At 40.9% G+C, this 27,148-nt stretch overlaps 1 protein-coding gene across 10 annotated transcripts in view; it reads right to left on the bottom strand.

The window, feature by feature from the left end:
* ULK4 (unc-51 like kinase 4) overlaps positions 1–27,148 on the bottom strand; it is a 447,010-nt gene that overhangs the window by 337,628 nt on the left and 82,234 nt on the right. For all 10 annotated transcript variants that reach the window (XM_061587596.1, XM_061587594.1, XM_061587592.1 and 7 more), the window contains exons 17-18: positions 24,809–24,887; positions 6,539–6,646 (exon numbers count right to left, since the gene is read on the bottom strand). In XM_061587596.1, coding sequence (XP_061443580.1) covers positions 6,539–6,646; positions 24,809–24,887 — 187 coding nt within the window. The remainder of the gene's footprint in view (positions 1–6,538; positions 6,647–24,808; positions 24,888–27,148) is intronic.

Raw genomic sequence — 27,148 nt, 5'->3', positions numbered from 1 at the left:
CAGAGCACTTGATATGGTTGACTGGTGCACCATTACTCCACTCCCAGCCACTGAGCTCTGTAGTTCCTTCAGAGTGACTGTTGGCTTCTCTGTGGCTTCTCTCACAAGTCTCCTCTTTGTTTGAGCGTTGAGTTTTGAGGGACGGCTTTTCTTGGCAGTGCCTGGGTGGTGTGATGCAGCTTCCACTTCCTGATTATCAATCTAACTGTGCTCACTGGGATATCCAAACACTTAGATATTATTTTGTATCCTTGTCCTAATCTATGTATTTGTATTACATTATCTCTCACTTCTGTAGAATGATCTTTGGTCTTCAGTTTTCTTCAGCTCCACAGCCTGACCAATGATCTGTCAACAGTGGGTTTTTTATCCTGACAATGTGACAGAAACTTTAATGATTCACAGGTGGAAGCCAATGGTAAGGTAAATGTGTTCTCAAGAGGGCAGTTTCCTTCATCTGTGTAAACTGGAAGCTTCTGCAGCACAGGGGTTGAATACTTATGCAAGCAACATGTTTCAATTTTTTATGTTTCTTATAAACATTTCCCACCATAAAACCAATGTCACCTTACAATAATTGATTTTGAGTTTCAGTGCTTCAAAATAAAATATCATACAGAACAAAATCACAATGTACCATTTGTAATTCAGTAATATGAGAACATTGGTTAGAGGTCTGATTACTTTTGAAAGGCACTGTAGCTGCCACGTACAGAAGATGAATAATGGCATCCCACATTATTTTCCTGTCTGGAATGAAGATACCAGAGACAGTGTGAAATGAGAAGGAGGGCGGCCATGACTCTGATCTTGTTGTCCTGAGAAATGGCATTTTAGGACCCACTTGTCTAATGTTTCTGTTTCCCACATGTTGAAAAACTCAAGCCTGCCCTCACTTGGTATTGGATGGTGCCATTGTTGAGGTTGTAGGTGGCCTCCTTTATAAGTGTTGGAGGCACCAAACGTGGAACCTTGTTAAGGTCTCAAAGATGGCTTGTTGGATCTGAAGTCTTGAAATTTGCTCTTTAGTCAAAACTTGTGAAACAACTGATTAGGTTGATAGGGAGTATAGCACCAGGAAAAACATCTTATCTTTACACAAGGACACAAAGACCTTTTTGTCATTTGACTCCATGAAAACATTTTTCATGGCTTCATCCCTGAATAGCTTGTCCCCCATATAGGGGGTAGTAGAGAGTTTATCTGAACCAGCATATCTGCCTCCCAGTGTTATACCAATATGGTATGTCTTGCCACCACCTCAGCTACTAGGGAGCATGCAGCAAACTGAGTCACATGAAGGGTGGCATTGGCCACAAAGGCTGCAGATCTAGAAAGCTTAAGAAGCAACATTCATATTCAATCCAGAAGCTGGTGGGAGCTGTTAAGAAGCTCATCCAACCATAGGAGCGATGCATGAGTAAAAAGTGATGCTGTGTAGGATGCCTGCATAGCTAGCGCTGCTATATAAGGCAAAGTCCAGCCTCCTTTCATGGGTGTCCTTTAGTTGAGCATCTCCATCTTTGGAGAGGAGAGACTTGGAGATCAAAGTAGAGACTGGTGAGTCGACTGCAGGGAGTTTCAGAAGGTCATAAACTCTGGATCTAGATTATAATACTTGTTAGCCAAAGAAACAGACTTTCTGAATTGCAGAGGAGAAAGCAATTCTGCCTGGGTTATTTTTTTGAATTGACCAGGGACTGGAATAGATTTTGTAGAAGATTTTGGCTCAGTCAATACTGCTGTACACTTAGATGGGGCTGGACATGCTCTGCAGGTGGCTCTTCAGGTCTACAGTCACCAGGGTCCTGTATAACAAAGGCATATAATGGGAGTCATGAAAAAGACGATGAGAGACATGCTGTTCAGCATGGGACTCCATTCCCCATCATCACATTCTGGAGTAACAAAGGGATCAAGTGGGTCAGATTCCAGCATCAGTGAGGTCTGTGGAGGTGTGGACACAGGTTTGGGACAGACACAGTATGTGAGGAAAGGAGAAAAGGATGAAGGAGACTGTGCAGCAGTATTTTCTCTCTCCAGGGAAGACTGCTGTTTATGGCACAAAGCTTTAGCATGCGACTGTTTAGAACGGTATCATGCAGAGGCATTACCTTTTAAGAAGTTCATGATGAGGCAGATTTAGGTTGACCATCATAGTCAAGGAGTGATAGAGTCTGAGAGGAAGTTACCTTCGGGGCATTACGTTCCAAGGATATGTCTCACAAAAGAGCTTCTTTAATTGACCTCAGTATGTCAGCATTAAGCTGAAAGGGAGGTGCTTGTGAAACAGAGGTTGCAGAGACAGCACAAACCCCCAAGTGAAAGGAAATGTTTGCACTTTGCTAATATAGAGGAACTGATGATTAACTGAATCCCATAAACTCCTCAGAAGCAGAGGGGAAATGAGCACTTCTACAAGATCACACTGAGTAGCTTCTTCGGGGCATCTCCACATCCCTAGTAGAATGGAAAAATCTCTTGACAGTCTCAGACAGGGACTCCTTAGCAGGAGGTCTTACCAGTTCCCTTGTATATCTAGCATATCCGACTTTCCTCTCTGAAGACTTAATGGCTTGCATAGCAAAGTTAATAGGCTGATCTGTCTGTACCAAATACGTGCTCTTTCCCAGAGACTTGTGGTCTACTGTGCAACTGCTGGCACCATAGCCCGCTGCTGTGAGCTCAAGTAGAAGCCATTCTGGCTCCTGAGGATCAATACAAATGAAGCTGGGCTGACCATGCAACATATACACACATCAAGAAGATGTGGTGGACATTTGAGGGAATGAGAGGCACTTTCAAAAAGAGGCAACTGAATGGAGCCAAAGGAGAGAAGACATTTCACTCTGCTTCTCTGCTCCACCAAAACAGCCACAGGAAACAGGAAAGGAGGAAAGCAAGGGGAAAAGTCAAGTGGGAAGACAAACAGGGCCTTTAGAAAAGTTTTTTTTAAAAAAAAAAATAGATTAAAGCAGGGAAAAGACTGGGCAAGAGCAAGTCCGCAGGAAAAAAAATACCGAGGCAAGGCAGGAGATGGGTGAAGAACAAGGAGGGGTGGATGGAAAGACACTGAGGCAAAAATAAATTCACAGACAAAAATAAATCCACCCAAATCACTTCAAACTAACAGGTGAATGAGGCAGCTAAAGAAGGTTGAAAGAAGGGAAAAGCTCATAGGAATGAAGAAATATGATGAATAGTGGGCAAAAAAATTTGGTTATAATATACAAATGGATCAATGGGAAAATATGTGGAAAAAAGGTTTGAAATTTACATTATGTTATAATCTTAAAGAAAATTTTTATAAAATGATGTATCGTTGGTATATGACACCAGAAAAGTTGTCAAAAATGTATAGTAATGTTTCTAATGTATGTTGGAAATGTAAACAACAAGAAGGATCTTTTTATCATATGTGGTGGTCGTGTAAACAGGCAAAATTATTCTGGGCACAGATAGGTAGGATGATGCAAAAAATTTTGAAGATAAATATTCAGTCAAAGCCAGAATTTTTTTTATTGGGCTTTATGGGTAAACAAAAAGAAAAGAAATATGGAAGAATAATATTATATATGATTACGGCAGCAAGATTATTATATGCACAAAAGTGGAAAATGGAATCAGTACCAACAATGGAAGAATGGCTATTGAAATTAATGGACTTAGTCGAGATGGACAAATTGACATGCCTTCTCAGAGAAAAAACGATAGATACATTTCTTAAGGAATGGAAGCCTCTTTTGGACTTTTTGTTGAAAGAAAAAAAATGAAATGATGATAATGGGATTTGACGATTAAAAGATAGACTATGGAAAAAAGTGAACTTTGTATGTTTTAGGGGTCAAGTTTGATATATATTATGTACCTATAGCTGATCTGTAACAAATCGGAAGTCAAGTTTTTTTTCTTTTTATTTTTGTTGTATTGTTTTTGTTGTTTGATTTTGTTGTGTATTATAAAAATTTGAATAATAAAAATTGTTACAAAAAAAAGAAATATGAATAACACACCTGAGAAGGAATGGGAGGTGAAGAGAAATGAGGCTGCTTTGGCAAAGGCAGAGCAAACTGGACTCTGGGAGCTGCCTACTTTCCTGCCTTCGACCACCAGGTGGAGCAGTTACCCAACTGAATGACCCTCACAGGCAATGGGAAGATCTCACATTCATCCTCAGTTTGTGAGGGTAATATTGCCAAAGAGTGTGTTTTACTTTTGAAGCGGATGTCCACAATATTATATACAATGCTGATGAAAAATAATACCACTGGAATATTAGCTACCCAGTACATTGATTGCATGGTGTAGAAGCAGATAGAATACACTTATCAGAACACTGAAAGAGGAAAATCTGGGGCTTGATAATGAATAAAATAACACAATATAAACAAATATAGGATTGAAGAATCCTCAATAGAAGTATTTCAGAAAAAATTGAGTCCTTTTATTCTTTATTGAAATCAGCATCACACAACATAATCAGTGTCAATGGAATATTCTAAGCATGATATAATATATGAATTAAAATGTATTTTATTTCAGTTATAGAAACATAGCTAGAAAGGTGAACAACCTGCCAACCTTCAGAGCATAATGGAAGTATGTTCAAAATGTAAATATAGTTATCTTACGTTCATATGGTTGCTTCATTTTTATTCAGGCTTAATGCCCTCAGCTAGCGACCTTGGGAACTGACTAGAAAACTAATACAGTAACTTCTAAAAATGACAGTTAATAGGTATGTTCCCTGAGGAAGCAGACTTTTTTTAAATTTTTACTTCCATTCTGAAGCCCTTTAAGTTAAGGGGAAACAATTTATATTATCATCAGGAACAAAAAAAAATGCATCTCTACTGATGACTCTTCTCTGGCTATGTAAATAAATCCCTTCTGTTCTGCAAATTTAAAGATATAGAGCCCCCAGTTAAAGTATACACAGAAGGGATGCAAGAATATTGAATCAAAATTATTTTAAGACCCACTACCATCACAACTGGACATAAATTTAAAACTTTTATGACAGTGAAAAGAAGTGCTTCCTACATCAGATAATTTGCATTTGGCCTTAGGTATACTGTACTAGAATCTAGTTGCCAAAAGTTAACTAAACTAAATTCTATTATCGTCCCTAATTTCACTATTATGATTTGTAACATTTTCTTTAAATTGGGTGAAATCTAATTTTGTGCAAGCGGACTTCTGCTCATGCAATGGGACTTCCCCTCCTCTCCTCCCCCCTCATCTCAAACACCTCCCATATCTGCTCCAGGAGGATCCTACAACTCTTCAGAGCAGATTTTGGAGGCAAACATGAGGATACAGTGTGGAGGAGGAGATGGGAAGTCTGTTCCACTTACAAATGGACACAAATCGATATCATCCACTGTCTTTGGTTCCTCCTCTCTTTTCCGATGACCTAAGTCCTTGTCCTACAAAATGCTCATTTCTTTATTTTCTGATCTCTTCTCCCTCTGGTCCGCATTCCAAATTACATCACTGAACATAGTGGAGTTTTACTTCTGACTAAACATGCATAGAACTGCACTAAAGGAAGTCAAAGTAGTAGGTTAATTATTATGTAAGCACAATATTCAGTGTAAGAATTCCCAAAACCATCAGATAGCTGTATTAATACCATAATTTGAAGACATCTTGAAAGTCAACAAACACTTCCAGAGGGGTCCTGGTTAGTAAGAAAAATGTTTGGATGACTCACCAGCTATACTGTATATGGAATTAAGTTTAATTGGTCTGACAGTATAAATTGTCACCATACGGGTTTATTTCCACTCTCCGTTATGCACCCAATCTTCACATTGATAACAAGTATACCCTACCATTTAAGGATAAATGCTCAGAAGAAACTTTCTAGTAATTTTAGGAAAAGGCGTAAGAATCCTTGAATCTTTAAGGAATCAAATTCAGTAACATTTCAGAGGAATACAGGTTGAAGATTCAGAAAGTAGCATTTTCTTCACTGCATTTTCAGTTGAGATAGTGCTGTTGCTACCTACAAATACATGCTGTTAATATTTGGTGGAGAGACTAGTTATTGTATTTCTGTAATTTGGATTGCCTATATTATCATCTGTTGTGTATGGATTTTAACTGATTTGGATTTTAATTTTATTTTTTGTACTTTTAATTGCAATATTTTTAGGATGTTGTAAACTGCTTAGAGATTTTCTTTGAAATATGAAGCACTATATGAATTATCTAAATAAATAAGTAAAATGTTAGTATCCCTTATTATAACAAGGACTTTAAAACAATAGGCTTTTTGCTTTTTTGCTACTCTTTCTTTACAGTAAATAAAAATGATTTTAAAAAGGAACCCATTTAGGACAAACTTTTTGAGAGATGCATGACAGCCTTAGTAACAGACTAATACCTTAACATTAGTACATGTTGTTTTGTTTGATACATGGAAAAACTATACATTGAAGGATTCTGTAATCCCAGGATTTATTTATCAGATGGTAACCTCTTAGTTTATTTTTGCAAATGTGCTATATTTTTGTACAACTGTTTATCTTACCTGGTTGGCCACAAGATAAAGCAACTCTCCAAGGGTAGGTAAAAGGCACTGCTTTAGTTTGCTGTTCCTGAAGTTTTCTCTGATCAGTTCTGTTAAGAGAGTGACTGCCTTGAATAAGAACAAATAGGTTATTAGTAGGAATGGGATGCAGCACGGAAAAGAATGATAATTGCCCAGCTTTCCAGGAAGGAAAGTAAAAGATGCAGAAGACAAGATATATTTTCCTTGTCAAATCTGCCAAAGATTTACTATTCATCAATTCATAAAATACTTGCTGGGTCAGACCTGTTGGAAGTGGGGCAAGAGCAACTCCTGTTTGGGTTCTTTTGTTTATATTCCAGAAGGAAGGTAGAGTCAGGGTCCTCCAGCTGGCTAGGCTTGCCTAACTTTACCTGTGCTCTCCTCTACCTAACTTCCTTCCATTGTAAACTGATATGCTTAGGAAAGCTGACCTGCCCCTCCTTCGTTTTTCTTCTTCGACTATCTGAGGAGAGAGGAGACATGTCTGTCTTTGTTCTCTCTCCTGAACCATGAGAGCAATACCCAAGTCTGGGCATTGTGCTTCCAACATAGCTAGTTAGTTAGAACTAAGTATGCCTTTTGTATCTACTATGTATTTCTATAAATAAAGTAGCTTTTTCTTATTTTCTAAGCCTTAAGTCTCAGTGATTTAAATGCAGGGTAAAAGCCTGTTTCTTAGGTAAATACACACACTGGTACATGCAGCTCAGAACGCTGAATTACTCTGCATATGCATAATAAGATCAAGCACCTATCTAGTGAACATTTTGTTCCATCATTTGTTGTTTCATGCTTTCCTGAAGGGTATGAAACAGCCTTTCCCCACTGTTTGCCAACCAGCAACTGGTATTCGGGGCATGCTGCTTGTGGGCATGGAACTTTTCATGGCTAACATCTATATGGCCCTTGAGAGACTTATTCTCTATGGATTTATCTAATCCCCTTTTAAAGTAATATAAGCCAGTGGCTGTCACATATTGTGGAAGAGCAATCAATTAATTAATCATGTGTTGTGTGATTTGTCAGCCCTGAGTCTATTGCAAAATTGCACTGGGTGACCCCGACTTCTAGTTTTTTGGGAAAGGGAAAATTTTCTCTATCCACTTCCTCCACAAAATGTACTGTTTTATAAACCTCTATGATACTCCCCCAGTTGTTCCCCCCCCAATTTAAAAAAGAACCAAATGTATTTCCTTATGAGGAAGGTACTCTTAATTCTTGAACTTTTCATCGCTTCTTTCTACTACTTTTCCTGCTCCATAATATCTGTTGGGTCTGTGTCTGTGTTGGAATTGCTTTTTAAGGTTTTTAAAGTTTTTTTTAAAAAAAAGATGTTTTGTTTAAATATGTTTTTAAAGATATTTTGTTTTAATATATTTTAAAGTCTGTTATTAAGATGTTTTAGATTTTTTTTTGTTTGCCGCCCTAGGCTCCTACTGGGAGGAAAGGCAGGATATAAAATTAATACATAATAATAATTCCAAATACAGCTATTACATACATTAACATAAACGCATTAGGATACCAGCTATTTTATTTTTAATTCATTGGACAATATTCCTTGACATTGCATGAATAACTATAGGCAACTCTGCCCTGACATATTCTAGGAGCTGGTACTAAAATAATAGCAGTACTGACAGATCAGTGCAAGCCTCTTCCCTCAACCACACATAGAACCTCCCATGTCAGCCAGGGCCTCCTGATAAAGAGGCAGTCACATCTTTGCACCATATATTTTGTTCATTAAGAAGAGAAATAATTCATATTAGCTGTTCAAAGGCCCCAGTTCACATCGGAGGTTATGAGAATAAAGAGAGGACACCGTTATATTGTACTGCTGCCTTACTTCTGTAGATTTATGAACCAGAACTCAGCCTTTTTTAGGGCTCATATAAATGTGGGATGTGTAAGGGCATCTACATATGGCCCAGAAGAAGGCAGAAATGTGACCCACAATGGGCCAGTGGAACCAGGATAGCTCACAAGAGTAGAATGATAGTCACTAGGGCAATGCTGGATAGGTTGTGAGCCAGAAAGGATTTGCTCCTGGAGAAAGCCAGAGCCTTCAGCCTGACAAGATGATGAAAAGGGGTGCCTTTTGAGTCTTAATCTCAGGCATGAAGTCCAACACCCATTCAATATGTGAGTGGCTGTAACACTGCTTCTTTTGTATTTGTCCTTTTGGTCCATATTACATGTAGATCTGTACTTGCCTGGTAGAGTGCGGGGACCCACACAACATGGGACTTAAAAAACAGATGAAGAGATAAGATTGAAATCAAAATCATATCTGCACTGTGCAGCTGAACCAGTACGTAGAAAAGGTCTTCTTTCATTCTATGAGCTTCTATAACATAATTTGTAAGGAAATGTACAAGAGCTAATCTAAGAAAAAACTACTGTCCAAAAGTGATACTAGGTAAATCCATCAGACATCATACAAACATTAAAACATAAGAAGAGCCTGCTGTTATCAGGCCAGTGGCTCATGTAGTCCAGCATCTTGTTCTCACAGTGGCCAACCAGATGCCCAAGGGAAGCTCGCAAGCAGGACCTGAGTGCAAGAGCACTCTCCCCTCCTGCAGTTACTAGCAACTTTATTCAGAAGCATACTTCCTGTAACTACCCAGACAGAACATAGCTATCACGACTAGTAAACACTGATAGCCTTATCCTTCATAATTTTGACTATTCTTCTTTTGAAGCCATGCAAGTTGGTGGCCATCACTGCCTCTTGTGGGAGTGAATTTCATAGTTTAACTGCTATGTGAAGTACTTTCTTTTTGTATGTCCTGAATCTTCCAACATTCAGCTTCATTGGATGTCCAAAAGTTCTAGTATAATGAGAGATGGAGAAAAGCTTCTCTATCCACTTTCTCCATTCCATTCATAATCTTGTATACTTCTATCATGTCACCTTGCACTCACCTTTTCTCTAAATTAAAAAGCCCAAAATGCTCCAACCTTTCTTCATAGGGGAGATGCTACATCCACTTGATCATTTTGATTGCCCTTTCCTGAACCTTTTGCAGCTCCACAATATCATTTCTGAGGTGAGGTAACCAAAACTGTACACAGTATTCCAAATGCAGCCACACCACAGATTTATAAAACGGCATTATGATATCAGCAGTTTTATTTTCAATAGCTTTCCTAATGATCCCTACCATGGAATTTGCCTTTTTCACAATTGACACACACTGGGTTGGCATCTTAACTGAGCTATCCACTAAGACCCCAAGGTCTCGTTCCTGGTCAGTCACCATCAGTTCAGGCTCCATAAGCACATATGTGAAATTAAAAATGTTTGCTCCAATATGTGTAACTTTACACTTGTTTACATTGAATTGCATTTGTCATTTTACCTGTCTTGCCTGAACTTGAAGAACTCAGACTCAGACACAGCTGTTTTTTTTCTTTTATCTACCTACAGCTTACTCAGAACTCAGCATCTCTCTAGGACTAACTAGGCACTACTTCGTGGCATTAAGACATTGACTCAGCAACTACTCCACCCCTCACTTGGCTTAAGTAAGGCTGGGTGGGCACCCTGTCACTGTTGGAAGTGCATGCACAAGTGAAGGCTCTGCCTCAACTGTGTTGAATCTCCCGCCACATTCGCCTCCTGATGCAAGGTGAAGGTGGAGCCTTCATCACTGTCCCATCTTCTCCCTCTGAGGGAGGAGGGCTGCCTGCTGGCAACACGGGTGCAGGGAGAGGGGAAGAGTGAGGCTGGGAAACAACCTGTTGACTCTCCAGAGAGATATCTGGAGCTGCTGGGGTTGAACTGTCCAAGTCCTGAACTGTCCAAGTCCTCACTACCTGCTCAGCCCTTCACTGGCTCAAGCATCCCACTCTGAAGTCCTCCTCCTCCACTTCGTTCTCGTCTGTCCACCCCCTCCCAGCAGGGCTCATGACATTACCTCCCATTCACCCAGTTTGGAGATATCCTTTTGGAACTCCTGGCAATCATTTTTGTTTTAACTCTGAACAATTTAGCATCATTAACAAACTTGGCCACCTCACTGCTCACCCTAACTTTAGATCATTTATGAACAAGTTAAAAAGCACAGGTCCCAACAGCGATACTTGGGGGACTCCACTTTCTACATCCCTATTGGGAAAACTGGCCATTTATTCCTACTCTCTGCTTCCTGCTACTTAACCAGTTCCTGATCCACAAGAGGACCTCTCCTTGTATTCCATGACTGCGAAGCTTACTCAATCTTTGGTGAGTTACCTTGTCAAAAGCTTTTTGAAAGTTCAAGTACACTTTCTCAGTTGGATCATCTCTATCTACATGCTGGTCAACACTCTCAAAGAACTCCAATAGATTAGTGAGACAGGATTTACCCTTGCAGAAGCATGCTGACTCTGCTTCAGCAAGGCTAGCTCCTCTATACACCTGGTTATTTAATCTTTAACAATACTTTCTAGTAGTTTTCCCATAAGTTCTACTATTATGAGAAAACTCTTTATCCATTTTCTCCATGCCATACATAATTTTATACACTTCTATCATGTCACCTCACACTCGCCTTTTCTCTAAACCAGCCTTGTCCAACCTTTGGGTTCCCAGATGTTGCTAGACTGCAACTCCCATCAGCCCCAGCCAGCATGGCCAATGGTCAGGAATTATGGGAACTGTAGTCCAGCAACATCTGTGGCCCAAAGGTTGGACAAGCCTGCTCTAAACTAAAAAGCCCCCAATACTGCAGCTTTTTCTCATAGCAGTCACTCCATCCCCTTGATAATTTAGGTTGCCCTTTCCTGAACCTTTTCCAACTCTAGAATACCATTTTTGAGGCAAGACAACCAGAACTATACACAGTATTCCAAATGCGGCCACACCATAGATTTATATAACGGCATTATGATATCAGCAGTTTTATTTTCAATACCTTTCCTAATGATCCCTAGCATGGAATTTGCTTTGTTCACAGCTGCCACACACTGGCTCAACATCTTCATTGAGCTACAACCCCAAGGTCTCGTTCCTGGTCAGTCACCACTTCAGGCTCCATAAGCATATTTTTTTGCTCCAGTATGCATAACTTTACACTTGTTTACATTGAATTGTATTTATTTTACCACCCATTCACTCAGTTTGGAGAGGTCCTTTTGGAAGTCTTAGCAAACCTTTTTTTGTTTTAATTCTGAACAATTTAGTATCATCAGCAAACTTGGCCACCTCACTCCTAACACTAGATTGTTTATGAACAAGTTAAAAAGCACCCTTGGGGGACTCCACTTTCTACATCCCTCCATTGGGAGAACTGTCTGTTTATTCCTACTCTCTGCTTTCTGTTTCCTAGACAGTTTCTGATCCAATGATTACCTGATTATGAATTTTAGATAACGGTTTAGATTACCATAATAATGGCCAGATAGCTTTCTGGCAAATGTGTGTTTACTGAAGTCCAGAATATATTCAGCACAGCATTAATACTAACTAAATTAATCCATAGTAGTGACTGAAGACTTCAGGGTAATATACAAGGACCATGTGATAGACTGTTTTGCTAGAGTCTGAACATATCACACTGGAACTACTGCAGCCTAGTTTGGATAGCCAGGTGAGAGGCAGGACCAACAAAATAGAACATATCACACTGGGACCATTGCAGCCTAGTTTGGATGGCCAGGTGAGAGGGAGGACCAACAAAATAGATTCCTGAATGCCCTGGGGGAGTTCCCAGTAGATAGAGCAGGTGACCCTGTTGAAGCCCTTGTCATGCTGTGGAACACTGAGACGCATTGGGCTCTTGACACGGTTGCCCCCGAGTGCCCTCTCTGGCATTGTGGAGCCCGGCTTGCACCTAGGTACACCAGTGAGCTAAAGGCAATGAAACAGAGTGGACGACAGCTAGAGCGCAAGTGGTGAAAGACATACTGCGAGGCTGATCGGGCACGAGTAAAACATCATAACCATGCCTACTGTGTGGCAGTGAGGGCGGTGAAGAAGGCCCACTTCTCTCCCTCCATAGCATCCTCAAGTAGCCGTCCAATGGATCTTTTCCGTATTGGCAGAGGTCTGCTGACATCAACTCCAGGAAATGGAGTTTTAGACCCTTCGGAGGCCCACTGTGAATTGTTTGCAAGGGTAAAGTTGCTCGCCCCCATAGCAGTCTTGATGCCCTATCCACATCTACTGCAGTCCCCAATGAGGTGTCCACTGCAACGTTCGCTGCAACTTCTTGGGAACGGTTTCAGTTGATGCAGCCTGATGACGTGGACAATGTGCTTGCGATGATGGGGCCAGCAACGTGTCCTCTCGACCCTTGCCCTTTTTGGCTTATCAAAGCTTGCCGAGGAGGTTTGACCGAGTGGATCCAGAGTGTGGTCAATGCATCATTGCGGGAGGGAGTGGTTCCAGCCGCCTTGAAAGAGATGGTGATCCAACTGCTCCTGAGCAAGCCCATCCTGGACCCATTGCAAATACCCCCTTTTTAGGGAAGGAGATTGAGAGGATTGTGGCACAGCAATTGCAAGCACTCTTGGATGAAACAAAATATCTTGACACATCCCAGTCTGGGTTCAGGCCTGGTTCTGGGACTGAATCGGCCTTGGTCGCCCTGATGGATGACCTTTATCGGGTGAAGGACGGGGAGTACGACCCTGTTATTCTTACTTGATCTCTCAGCAGCTTTTGATACCATTGACCATGGTATCCATCTGGACCAGCTTAGTGAGATGGGAATTGGAGGCACTGTTTTACAGTCATTTCAATCCTATCTCCAGGGTCGCTCTCAGAGAATAGCATTGGGTGACTGTCTTTTGGCCCCCTGGCAGTTGTGCTGTGGAGTGCCGCAGGGTACCATCTTGTCCCCCATGCTGTTTAACATTTATATGAAGACCTTGGAAGCAGTTATCAGGAGATTTGGGGTGAGGTGTCAGCAGTATGCTGATGATACCCAGCTCTGTTTCTCCATAACATCTGAATTAGGAGAGGCCATGCAAGCCCTAGACCACTGCCTAGACTCGGTGGTGGGCTGGATGAGGGCCAATAAACTGAGTCTGAATCCAAGCAAAACCGAGGTGCTGTGGGTTGGTGGTTCCCAAGTTCGAATAATTGGTCAGTTGCCTGCTTTGGATGGGGTCGTACTCCCTCTGAAAGAGCAGGTTCGTAGCCTGGAGGTGCTCCTAGATGCATCTTTGTCACTAGAGGTCCAGGTGACCTCCGTGGCTAGGAGTGCCTTTTACCAGCTTCAACTGGTAAGACAACTGCAGCTGTTTCTGGACAGGGATAGCCTGACCACTGTTGTCCACGCACTGGTAACCTCCAAGCTGGATTACTGTAATGCGCTCTATGTGGGGCTGCCCTTGAGGTTGGTCCAGAAGCTGCAGCTGGTGCAAAATGCGGCAGCGAGACTGCTCACTGGGGCAGGATTTCACCAACATGTCACCCCGCTGCTGAGAGAATTGCACTGGCTACCCATTTGCTACCAGGCCAAGATCAAGGTTCTAGTTTTGGTGTACAAAGCCCTATACAGTATGGGACCAGGATTCCTGAAAGACTGTCTTACCCCTTATATACCCAGTCGATCACTGCGCTCTGCAAGTGAGGGCCTCCTGCAGATACCATCTTATCAGGAGGTTCGTTCTGCACAATATAGGAAATGGACCTTTAGTGTGGTGGCACCTACCCTGTGGAATTCCCTCCCCTTAAATATTAGGCAGGGATCATCTCTGCTATCTTTTTGGTGCCTTTTGAAGACCTTCCTCTTTCAACAAGCCTTTTAAGTTGAGACCTATCCTAGTCTGTGTCTGTGTTAGAATTGCTTGTTAATATGGCATTTTTAATAATGTTTTTAAACCTTTTTAAAAGATGTTTTTAAAGCTTTTAAAAATATTTTTAATGTTTTGTTTTAATGTATTTTAAGGTCTGTTTTTATGATGTTTTAGAGTGTTTTTAGCACTTCTGTTTGCCGCCCTGGGCTCTTGCTGAGAGGAAGGTCGGGATATAATACAAATATTAAATAAATAAATAAATAAATAAATAGCATTTAACTTTCACATCCAAGTAACTTCTGGTGGAAGTTTTCTGTAATAATACACTGGTTTGTCCAGATTATGTTGAACATCCTAGCAATTACCGAACAGAGTTCAGTGAGAGATTTGGATTCTGGGACCATGGGCTATACTTCCTGGAAGATGGATGGCTGGCAAGTGATGGCTTGCATCTCACAAGGACTGGGAAGAATGTGTTTGGCCACAGCATAGAGAAGTTTATCAGGAGGGCTTTAAACTGAATCCTAAGGGGGAGGGAGACATAAACTTGGGGGTAACGAATGATGAAGGCTTGTGCACAGTAATGGGAACAGAGAGATTGGCTCTAATAGGGCCCAGTAACAGCCCTCAGAAAAAAGTAGTAAGGAAGCCAAGCCATAAATCACATGGTCTTAGATGTCGGTATACTAATGTGCAGAGCATGGGAAACAAACAAGACGAACTTGAACTCTTAATACAGGAGGGCAATTACGACTTGATAGGTATAACTGAAACTTGGTGGGATGACTCCCATGACTGGAATACACAACTGAAGGATATAATTTGTTCAAAAAGAACAGAAGGAATAAAAAGGGAGGTGGAGTCGCGCTATATGTTAAAAATATATATCCCTGCACAGAAATACAGGAAGATAAGCTTTGTGGTTCTACCGAGAGTATCTGGATTAAAACTAATGGGGCAAGTAATAAAAGGATTGTGGTGCTTGGAGTCTATTACCGACCACCCAATCAAGGAGAAGATGAGAATGCAACTTTTGAAAAGCAAATTGCCAATGTTTCAAGGAGTCATGATGTAGTAGTAATGAGGGACTTCAATTATCCTGATATCTGTTGGGAGACAAATTCTGCCAAATATGGCCTCTCCAACAAATTTCTGATTTGTGTTGGAGATAACTTTCTCCTACAGAAAGTGGAGGAAGCAACCAAAGTGGAGGAAGCAATCAGCTATCCTTGACTTGATTCTAACCAATAGACATGATTTGGTGGATGAAGTGGCAGTTATGGGAACTCTAGGGGAAGTGACCACACCATACTTGTATTCATGATTTTAACAGAAGCAAAAGCTGAGAGTAGCCATACGAGCACCTTGGACTTCAGGAAAGCTAATTTCAATAAACTCAGAAGAATTGTAAGTATGGTTCCATGGCAAGCAACCGTAATGAGAAAAGGAGTCCAAGATGGGTAGGAGTTTCTAAAGAAGGAAATTCTAAAAGCTCAATGGCAAGCTATTCCAACAAGGAAAAAAGGGGGGAACCATGAAGTAGAAGGGGCAGGATTGGAGCTTCAGCTTGACAGACCAACAGTCAAGAAATACCTAATCACTTTGAATGAGTTCAAATCGGCAGGGCCCAATAAACTGCATCCTAGAGTATTGAAGGAATTGGCTGAAGAACTCTTGGAACCACTGTCTATTATCTTTGCGAAATCATGGAGGACTGGTGAAGTGCCAGATGACTGGAGGAGAGCTAATGTTGTCCCTATCTTCAAAAGGGGAAAAAGGAGGAACCTGGGAACTACAAACCAGTCAGCCTAACATCAATCCCAAGAAAAACTCTGGAGCCAATTATAAAGCAGTCAATCTGTAAGCAACTTGAAAACAATGCAGTGATTAGTAGGAGCCAATACGGATTTATGAAGAACAAACCTGCCAAACTAATCTTATCTCATTTTTTGATCGGGTAACCTCCCTTGCAGACTGTGGGAATGCTGTGGACATAATATATCTCGACTTCAGCAAAGCTTTTGACAAAGTGCCTCATGATATTCTGATTAGCAAGCTAGCTAAATGTGGGCTGGATGGAACAACTATCAGGTGGATTCAAAGAGTGCTTATCAATGGTTATGTCTCAAACTGGGCGGAAGTAACCAGTGGGGTACCACAGGGCTTGGTCCTGGGCCCAGTGCTCTTCAACATTTTTATTAACAAATTGGATGAGGAGGTACAGAGCATGCTTATCAAATTTGCAAATGATACAAAATTGGGGGGCATAACTAATACCATGGAAGACAGAAACAAAATTGAAAGGGACCTTGCTAGGCTGGAGCATTGGGCTGAAAACAACAGAATGAAATTCAACAGGGATAAATGAAAAGTTCTACACATAGGAAAAAGAAACCAAATGCACAGTTATAAGATGGGGGATACTTGGCTCAGCCATATGACATGTGAGAAGGATCTTGGAATTGTCATTGACCACAAGCTGAATATGAGTCAACAGTGTGATGGGGCTGCAAAAAAGGCAAACACTATATTAGGCTGCATTAACAGAAGTATACTTTCCAAAACGCGTGAAGTATTAGTTCCCCTCTATTCAGCATTGGTTAGGCCTCACCTTGAATACAGCATCTTGTCTCCGCACTTGAAAAAAGATGCAGACAAACTGGAACAGGGTCAGAGGAGGGCAACAAGGATGATCAGGGGACTAGAAACAAAGCCCTATGAGGACAGACTGAAAGAACTGGGCATGTTTAGCCTGGAGAAGAGAAGACTGAGGGGAGAGATGATAGCACTCTTCAAGTACATGAAAGGTTGTCACACAGAGGAGGGCTGGGATCTCTTCTCAATCATCCCAGAGTGAAGGACACGGAATAATGGGCTCAAGTTGTAGGAAGCCAGATTTTGACTGGACATCAGGAAAAACTTCCTAACTGTTAGAGCCATACGACAATGGAACCAATTACCTAGAGAGGTAGTGGGCTCTCTGACACTGGAGGCATTCAAGAGGCAGCTGGACAGCTATCTATCAGGAATGCTTTGATTAGGATTCCTGCATTGAGCAGGGGGTTGGACTTGATGGCCTTATAGGCCCCTTCCAACTCTACTATGCTATTTATGATAAGAGTTCATGAGAGAAATATTAGGCCCTATGAACAGATACTCATGGCCTGCCCTCTTTCCACCCCATCTTTTGCCATCCGCACATAACTTTAACTATGGTTTATCAAGTGCCTTTCCCATCTCTTTAAAGCCAAAAGATACACTTCCAGTAACCTCAAACTGCCTTGGTGAGAAAACAGCAGCACAACTACTGGAAGAACTGCTTTCTCTTGGCCCCAAAGGCCTATATCCCCTAAGGCAGGAGACATACACAAATGCATAAATGCTGTAAGACTGTGCTGCTGTTACCATGGCAAGGCAGAGCAGGCAGGGCTATATGAGATACTTTATTTGACCTTAAAGCTGGCAGATATACTTTTCCCTGAAATGCTTAAGACAGAAATGCAAGAAATTATTTTTATCTAAGTCATCAATCTTTAATATCCATGAAGACCTTAGAGCAGAAATAATATTCTAAAATACTTCATTCATTTTCAATCTCTTCCTTAGTGCATGAGAGCATTCTGCTCTCTATTTCAGCACTTTTGCCAACTTTAGAGACGTGACATATTCATATACAAAAATTATTTTCAAATGGTTTAGCCAAGGATAAAACTAAAGCATCCTAAGATTCTCTCATGTCATTTTTATATCACAAAACAGATTTGAGATTTTCATAAAAGTGCACAATTTTTTTAAAAATGTCCTTTACTTTAAAAAGATGTTTTGTTCCTTTTCTGAATTTTTTAAAAAAAGGAAATTTAGAGAATTGTGTCACCTCAGAATGTGTCAGGTTTCTCACACAGTTTGCTAAATAAACACTCATACTTTTTAAAAAACAGTATAGCGTGGTTCTAGAATACTGGGCTTAGGTTGGGAAAAGACCTGTTGGTTCTAACCTGAAAAGTATAAGAAGGTTGTCAAGTAGGCATCTGGCTCCACCTTATGGTCAAAGGCAGGAAAGCAACATTTTGAGATTAGTAGGCAGCTCACCCAGAATCTAGTTTGTGTCCTAGCCAAGCTCAAAACAGGCAATCTGTACATATCACATACAACATAGAATGAAAAAGATAATGGAAAACTGTAAAACTAACATACCACTTACTAGAAATATTTGCAGCTAGAGAACTAGGGTGTGGCCCTGATAACCTCTCTTAAAGTTATGGAGGAATACCTGTCATGTAAAAACCAAGTGTTTCTTCTCCTATTACTATAGAAGATTGTCAGGATGGGGTGTACTATACTGCTGATTAGTGAAGCAGGACTGGTTGCAAAACTCTCCAGCCAAAAGCTGCCCCAGCAGAGGCGTAAGTGTTCATCTTATAGTGCCTAGTGAGTGTGGTAGGTGTAGACCAAGTCATGGTCTTGCAAACCTCCTTCAAAGGTGCATTTGTTTGAGAGAACATTTAGCATCTCAGTTAGGGTCAGACCCATACCAAACGATCTACAAGGGCATTTTGGAAGGTGCTCTGGATACAATACAAGCATTCCAAGACATTCTTTCTTCCTTAAGACCTTCTTTAATTCGAAAGCCTTTGAAACTTAATAAGCCTCATCCCCCTCCTATATGGTTTGACCAAGAGTGTAAGATGGCAAAAATAAAACTTAAACTATACCTGAGGCTATTAATCAAAAATCCAACTGTCAGCTCCTATGCTCTTTGCTTTAGATCTACAAAAGCCACATATAAAAGCCTATTAAGACGCAAGAAACTAGATTTTGCAGCCTCCTGCTGGCAGAGATTGGCTACCGCGGCCTCTGCAAAACAAGAACGTCTTTTCTGGAACTTAGTTAACTCGGGAATGGGCTCATCTATCAGTAATAAAGTATACCATATTACGATTTCAGCCTGGCATGCTCATTTTTTGAGTCTATATTCCAGCTTAGCCCCTCGTCAATCTCAACAACCCGACATTGATTTTACATCTCTTCCCTCGTGGCCCCCAGTAACAACTGCAGAAATTACAACGCTAATAATTTCACTGAAAAATGGTAAATCCCCTGGTGAAGATTTTCTACCACCCGAGATATATAAACATTTCTCCGACTGGTGGGCCCCCATTTTAGCATTGCTATTCTCCAGAATCAACGACTCTGGCATAATCCCCGAGGATGGATTATGGAAACACAGCATCATTGTTCCAATATACAAAAAGAACGACCCTTCCAACCCCTCTAATTATCGTCCTATAAGCCTACTAAACGTGGCGACCAAACTTTACAGTAAATATCTTCTCCATAAACTAGAACAGTGGGTCGAATCAAACCAACTTATACCTCCTGAACAGATCAGATTTAGGAAGGGGTCTTCTCCAACTGACCATTGTCTAACTCTGAACTTTCTGGCAACCCTATCTATATCTGGCCCCACAAGACACCTATACGCGGCCTTCATAGACCTGGCCGCAGCTTTTGACTCTGTAGATAGAGACAGGTTATGGACTAAATTACATAATATGAACATTATATCTACTAAAAGCTCTAAATACAGGCACTGTAGCCCAGGTTAAAGTAAACCAACATGGCCACATGACACCACCATTTGGGGTAGAGAGGGGCGTCAAACAAGGGTGCCCCTTAGCCTCTTTATTGTTCAATCTATATTTAATCAATATAATCTCAGACTTATCAGATGCACAACACTTCCCACCTTCCATTGGGCAAAAGAAGGTTTCCACTTTATTCTATGCGGATGATATGGTCCTCTTTTCCTTAGTTCCTGTTGGTTTGAGGAAATCAATGAGAAAACTATACGATTTATGTACAACTGAGAGGCTTAACATTAACTTCCAGCAAACAAAAAGTTTAGTCTTCGGAAAAAGGCCAGTGAGCCATAGATGGTCACTGGGTAATCATCAGCTGGAACAGTGCCACTTATTTAAATACTTGGGAGTAATTTTCTCGGACACCCTTACTTGGAAACATCATTGGCAATCTGTAAAAGAATCAGCCTTAAAAACAGTGGGTGCAATTTTAAAGTTCTTTCGCTCCACTGGTGGCCATTTGATCCTCCCTGCCTTAAAAATCTACGAGGCCAAAGTAATCCCTCAAGTTCTATATGGCGCTGGGCAGAAAAAGTAACTTTAGCCTTGGAGACGATCCAAAACAATTTCTTAAGGCGCCTACTGTTCTTACCCCAAGGAACTCCAGCAGCTATGCTCCGAGTGGAAACTGGCCTTCCGCCACTGAGTGCGCAAATACATTTAGCCCTCTTAAAATTTACGAGATCGCCCACCTTAAACCAAGGCAGGGAACTACTTAATATATATTTTGCTCATCCTCTCTTCCATACTACTTGGAACAGTAGAATTGAAGGTATTCTACAAAGATATCATATAACTCGCCAGCAATTTACACATATAGACACAAACAAGAGACTCCGTGAGTTAATTTTTAACCATTGTAACTATTTAGATCATTTGACCTTAATTAACTGTAGTACTGCCACATGGTACTGGAAATTCAAAAAAGACCATGTCTGCTCTCCATACCTCTTACAAGGCTTTACCAGTGCCTCTCGGACGCGCATTTACGGCTCTTCATTTTTTTACATTACCCAATTCTGATAGAGAGGGCAGAATATCCAAAACCCCAAAGGATCAAAGAAAATGTGTCTGTGGCTCTGACGGAGCGGAAGATCTCCCGCATATTATACTACACTGCCCAATCTATCAGAACCCGAGAGTAAATTTTTTGCAGAAATGGCTTGATTCCAGCGAGATGCTTACGGATGAGGAAAAATATTATCTCTATTATCTGATTTAAACCATGAGATAACACATAAGGTATCCCTCTTTGCTCTGGCAGCTCAGAAACTAAGAGCCATCTTTGTCTTAGGCAACTAACTAATTTTATTTAAATTAAATTTAACCAAATTAATTAATAATTTTAACTGTTCTACTATGACAATCCCGAGTTTTATTCTAGTATTGTACATTGTATTTGTGTTGGTAAATTAACCAACAATTTTAACCGACCTATTATGATAATATTGTGTTATATTCTTGCATTGCATACCGTATTTGTGTTGGCCTATGGCCCTACAATAAACTGAATTAAAAAAAAAAAGATAAGCAGCAGAAGTAGCTGCAACTCTAGTGGAATGGTTAAACAAGCAGATACTGATAATTTCTGTGACTCGTAAGCCATGGCAATACAAGCCTTGATCCACTTGGATAAGATTGTAGTCAATACTTTCTGCCACAGTGATGTGGAATAAAATGAAACAAAAAATGTTTGTCTAAAGTGTTTGGAAATGTAAATTGCTCAACAAATGCCTAAGGAGTGCCAAGCCCACTCCAGTACAGGAAACAGTGACCGGCAAAAAGTTGGGAAAACTAATTCCTGCTGCATGTGGAACAGACAAAACTTTTGGCAGAAATTATGGATCTGTTCCCAACACTACCCTATCGTTATAAAAAATAAGACAATGGAAAGGACATTCAGGTCTGATACCTAGCAGGCAGACATGATACCCAGAACAGAACTTTCAGTGACAGCAGCTCAATGACACATTCTTCAGCAGCTTCAATGGAGGTTTCACCTTGTTTGGTCCCAGGATGGAATCCTGTGCACTACAGGACATGCCAAAGTTGTCCCATGGGGGGGAAAAACTTTACAACAAAGGATGAGATCCAAAGGGGCTTACAGAAGATTTGGGGGACAGAGATGAAATTGCCGATGCTTGCCTATGTAAGGTGTTAGGTTTTACAGTAGTCTTTTCTGTAAACCCTCTTGGGCAAAAGGCAGAATGTTGGAAATATTTGCTTTGTGGAACCTAACACTCTGGGCAGTATACCAGGAGGCAAAGGTTTTCCAAGTTGACCGATAAGATACGAATTGTGGAAGGTCGTTGCAATGGTTAGTGTTGATGACTTCTGGAGATAACCTAACTTCAACAGACACTTCCACTTATTTTTAAAACTTACAGTCATAGACCCGTAATACAGAAAGAAAATCTAAAATAAAACAACACTTTTAATACAATTATGATTTATGAATCTGTCTGTTCCTGACCGATTGAGCTATGAAAAGAAACTTTGCAACATGCTCTGTAATGAGTTTATCTTTATCTAACAAAAGGTGCCGAGCTAACCATTTTGAGAATCTTTCAGAAAAATTTATAATAAGAGGAACAATGTTTAATCCTAGCGTCACTATATAGTTCGCATTCAAGGAGTACATGTTCAACAGTTTCAGGAAGATTAGAATTACATATACAAAGACAAGACTCTATAGGAATGCCTTGAAAACGGCCCGTTAAATAGAGGGAAGGTAAGCAATTGAACCTTGCTCGGGAAAACAGAAATCTATAATGAGAGAACGTTAGTTCTTCCAAATATGAGGCTTGGGATGGAAAACGAAAAGTTAAATCCAGGAAAAGGGGGGAAGAAGAAGTTTTGGCCTTTGATAATGAGTATTGTCGATCTAAATCTGCTATTCTTTGGGTAATAATAAAATTGGCTTTCATAAAATCCCATGAGGACAATAGATCGTACGACAGGCCTAGGCGGTTTAGCTTTTCATTAAAAATTTTGGACCAAGAGCATTTGAAAGGATCCTTCCATATTAGATTTAGGTATCCCAGGGAGGGACCAAAATAAGCCATTTTGGTCCAAAATTTGAATGCTTGCGACCAGGCTATACATTCTACCGAGTTTATACCCGCTTCAAGATGGAGTCCAGCTGGAGAGGCACATCTAGGCAGACCAAATATAGCCCGCAAGTACCCTGAAAGAACCGCTTCAATTTTCCCATTAAAGTTTGATATCCAGATGGGAGTGCCATACAAAAGTTGAGGTAGTATTTTAAGTTTGAAAATTTTCATAGCAGCAGGAATATATCGCCTTCCCTTTGTATAAAAAAATCTGATAGAGGATTTGGAGGTGTTATGCAGACACTTCTACTCAAAACTCCACGCTGTCACCTGCAACCGGTCTGGGTCTGGTGAAGAATAGGCCCTTGAGATAAAATATCCAGTCTGCATGGCAGACACCCTTGTACAGCCTTTCCCAACTAGTGGGCCACCAGGTGTTGTTGGACCACAACTCCCATCAGCCTCAGCCAGCATTGCCAATTGTCAGGAAAGATGCGAATTGTGGTCCAACAACATCTGGTGGCCCACTAGTTGGGAAACACTGCCCTAGTGGGAACATCACTAGAATCAACATCTCTGACATCCAAGGCCACTGTAGCCAGAATGGAACTATCAGTACCACCTGGGTGCTTTCCTCCCTGATCTTTCTAAGTACTCCTACTAAGAGAGGTGTTGTAGGAAATGTGTACAGTAACCCCAGTGGCCACAGAAACAAAAGTGAATTAAGGTGTCTGTTGAGGGCATCTGAAAACATGAGAAGACCTTCACGACCTGGTGATTGGACTCCAAAGAGAACAGTAACACTTAAATCTTCCCAAACTGATTCTGATGAAATACTTCTAGATTCAACTTCCCTGAGTGGACATACTTGTGAATTACCCAGCTGGTCTGAACATTCGTCATGCTGCTGATATGCTCTGCCACCAGGGAATGAAGGTGATGCCCTGCCCAATTCATCAACAGCAATGTTTTCTGTTGGAGGAACCTGGACCTTGTCCCCCTCCCCGTCTATCATATGGGCTTTCATAGTGGTATTGTCTGTTCTTAAAAGGACAGGTGAAGACAAGATACAAAGTGATACAGACAGTTTTTTTAAAAGGTACAAAGGAGGGCTAGAAACATGCTTATACAAACAACACTGATGTAATTAGTGGACCAAACATACACTAAGAGCCAAGCAGTAAGGAAATGGAATGAAATGGGGCACACTGAGGTAGATTCTGAAGGGAGACAACATTGGGAATCAAGCACACAGAAAGTGGCTTATCCAAAAGTACAGCTAAACTAACGTTAAGTACTCCCAGTCAGAATACACAGGCGCAGACCAAACAAAAATACACTGGCCTGGGGAGAAAAAAAATTGGAGAGCAAAGAACAATCAAGAGTGCTTCAACAAAGGCATGAAAGCAAATTGGATTCCTGAAGAGTTGTCGACTTTCCTCAAAAGCTGCTTTCCTGCCTTCAACAAGGTGAAGCCAGATTCCAACCTGATGACCTTCTTTAGTAATGGGAGAAGCTGAGGATCAAATAAATTCCCACTCAGCCATGATGCTGTTATCTTTGGACAGTCACAATCTCTCATCCTAACCTTCCTCACAAGGTAGTTGTAAGCACAAAGGGAAAAGGAGGAGACCTTATATAACATACAAGAACAGGTGGAATAAAATTGTAACAAATGAATAATTACAATGATATAGCCATCACTATTTAATTCAACCTTAAAATCGAAGCCATTATTATTTTGTAAAGGAAACTTTGTAAGCTACTTTGCCTGTACATTCCTTTTGAAAAATCTGACATATTGTATTAGCAAGGAATATTACCTCTGTAACTGGAACATTCTCTTTAAGCTCAGCTGTATGCAGTGCCAGTAAACCAATCACTCGAGCTGCTTTAGCACGTCTGTAATAAAATGCATTTATTAACTTTATGAGAAGTTATATATATATGAAAATACCAAAACTATTAAAATCTCATCCTGTAATATAAAATGTAATATAAACTGGTCAGTAAAAATAAATTTGGCTTAACTGTAAGTTCCTGATAGCTTCATTAACATCAAATGCTTACTGAATGATTTTGCTGCATTGCTAGATCAAATTAATTTAAACTGATTAACAAAATGGCCCCAAAACTTTTGAACATGGGAAGACTAAACATTTCACTTAGTTCATGAATGACAGAATTGGGAAAAAGCTAACCAAGCCTGAATTTTAACACATAAAATGTATACTTTACAGAAGGCATGATTTTACACGATTCTTCACTGAGTATGTGTGTACACATGTGAATATAGAAGAGCTATTTGGCTTGCTTCTATTTGCCTGCTCAAAATTGTCCAACTTCTTTCGCATTAACAGTAGTGTTTGGGAGATACAAAGATCTTAGTTTGGTGGGGGAAGTGAAGTCAACCAAGGTAAGTATTTTCTAAAGTACTCAGCAGAGGGCATTATCACAGTAGAAAATGGAAATTTGTCATATCATGAATTTCTGTTTACTGGGGATGATGGATGACATTCCTGATAGAGATGATGCCTCCTAATGGAAGGAACAGCAGGGTCCACTAAGCCTTTTGCCTCCTCTCTAGGGGGAGGAATCATCCCTGTCACCAGACCGACTGGCAGGACAACTCCTCAACCCCATGCCAACATTCCAACTTCACCTCTGTCAATCACTGAAACCTAACGGTTGAGAAACTGTACAGAACAGAAACAGAAACCAACAGAGAACAGAGAAGAACAGCAAAAAAGGGCTTAACCACTCAAAAGTAGAACAGCCACCCTCAAAACCCAATGGAGCACACACATATGGAAAGGACAGAAAAACACTTAACCATATGTACAGCAGCAGCAGGAGCCATTAAACCACATCCCTCAGGTTGCCAACAGAGGATGGAGAAATGGATAAAATGTCATCCCTCCTCCCCAATAACCAAAAATTCACATTAAGACAAATTTCCGTTTTTACCTGAGGATGAAGGATGACATTACTGATAGGAATATAACAGAGCAGTCTCAGAGACCTGGGTGGACTTTCTTTGCCCCTCCCCTCACTGCTTTATAGCCTTCTGAAGGAACTTCCTATCAAAGGCAACAGCTGATAATGCACCCAGTTGGTAGCATCTCAAGTGTGATGAAAAGCCCAAATTGTTGCTCTAAAATTTTCCAGCACAGAAAAGCTACGCTTAAACACAGCTGAAGCTGCCACACCATAAAGGAAATGGGCCATGATACCAATTGGTGGCTGCCTGTGCAATGGGCTATGCACTCCTGAATCACCAAGAAATAAATGAGGAAGAGACTTTTCTCCCAGCAGAAGGGTTGGCAAAAGCCACACACCAGGACTCTGAGCTCCCCAAGTCCTGGTTCTGTTTAGATAAAAATGTAGTAGCCTCCTAACATCTAAGGTGAGCCATCTGCACTCACGTCAGCATGAAGGCTCTTACATAATAAGGAAACCCCACCTCCTGGGACCAGTGGTACATAGTGTTGACCTTAGGCATGAAAGATGCATCTGATTACAACCTTACCAGAATGGAAAATCACAAGCTATGGATAGGAAGACATGACCTCTAACACTGACACCCATCTAGCTGTTGTTATTGCCAACAGAAATACCATCTTAAGAGACAAACATCTGCTGAACAAGTGGCCATCAGTACAGTGAAGACACAATTCAAATCCAAAATGAGAAACTGGTGCACTCCTTGAGAGAAACCAGGGCCAAACCCTTCATGAAATGTTTGTGGATCAGATGTGAAGACAAGGTCAGATCACCCAAACTGGCTAGAACACTGCTTAAAATGGCAATCTCTGTGTTAATGGTGCTATAGCCCAGCCCCTTATTCACCCCTTCCTGGAGAAAATCCCTGAACATCCTTAACCTCTGGAGCACCAGGAGAGAAAACACCTCCAAGTGAAGCTGACACACCAACGTTTAAGGTAAATAGAGTGCCTAAGCCCTTGAGTCAACAGATGGGCACTCTGAACATCCAAAGTCAAGAACTTCAGCGAAATGACCTGAAACCCTAGGCTGCCATCTCCAGAGTGACCACCTGCATGAGAAGAGCACCCTAACTGAGAAGGCTGGAATCTGTGGTCAGGATCAGTCTCTGAAGCTCCTCCCACTCACTTACTCCATTAATTGGAGAGAAAGCAACTACC

Source organism: Rhineura floridana, chromosome 10 (assembly GCF_030035675.1).
Source record: "Rhineura floridana isolate rRhiFlo1 chromosome 10, rRhiFlo1.hap2, whole genome shotgun sequence".
Classification (NCBI taxonomy): Eukaryota; Metazoa; Chordata; class Lepidosauria; order Squamata; family Rhineuridae; genus Rhineura; species Rhineura floridana.
This window is presented reverse-complemented; position numbering and strand designations above follow the sequence as displayed.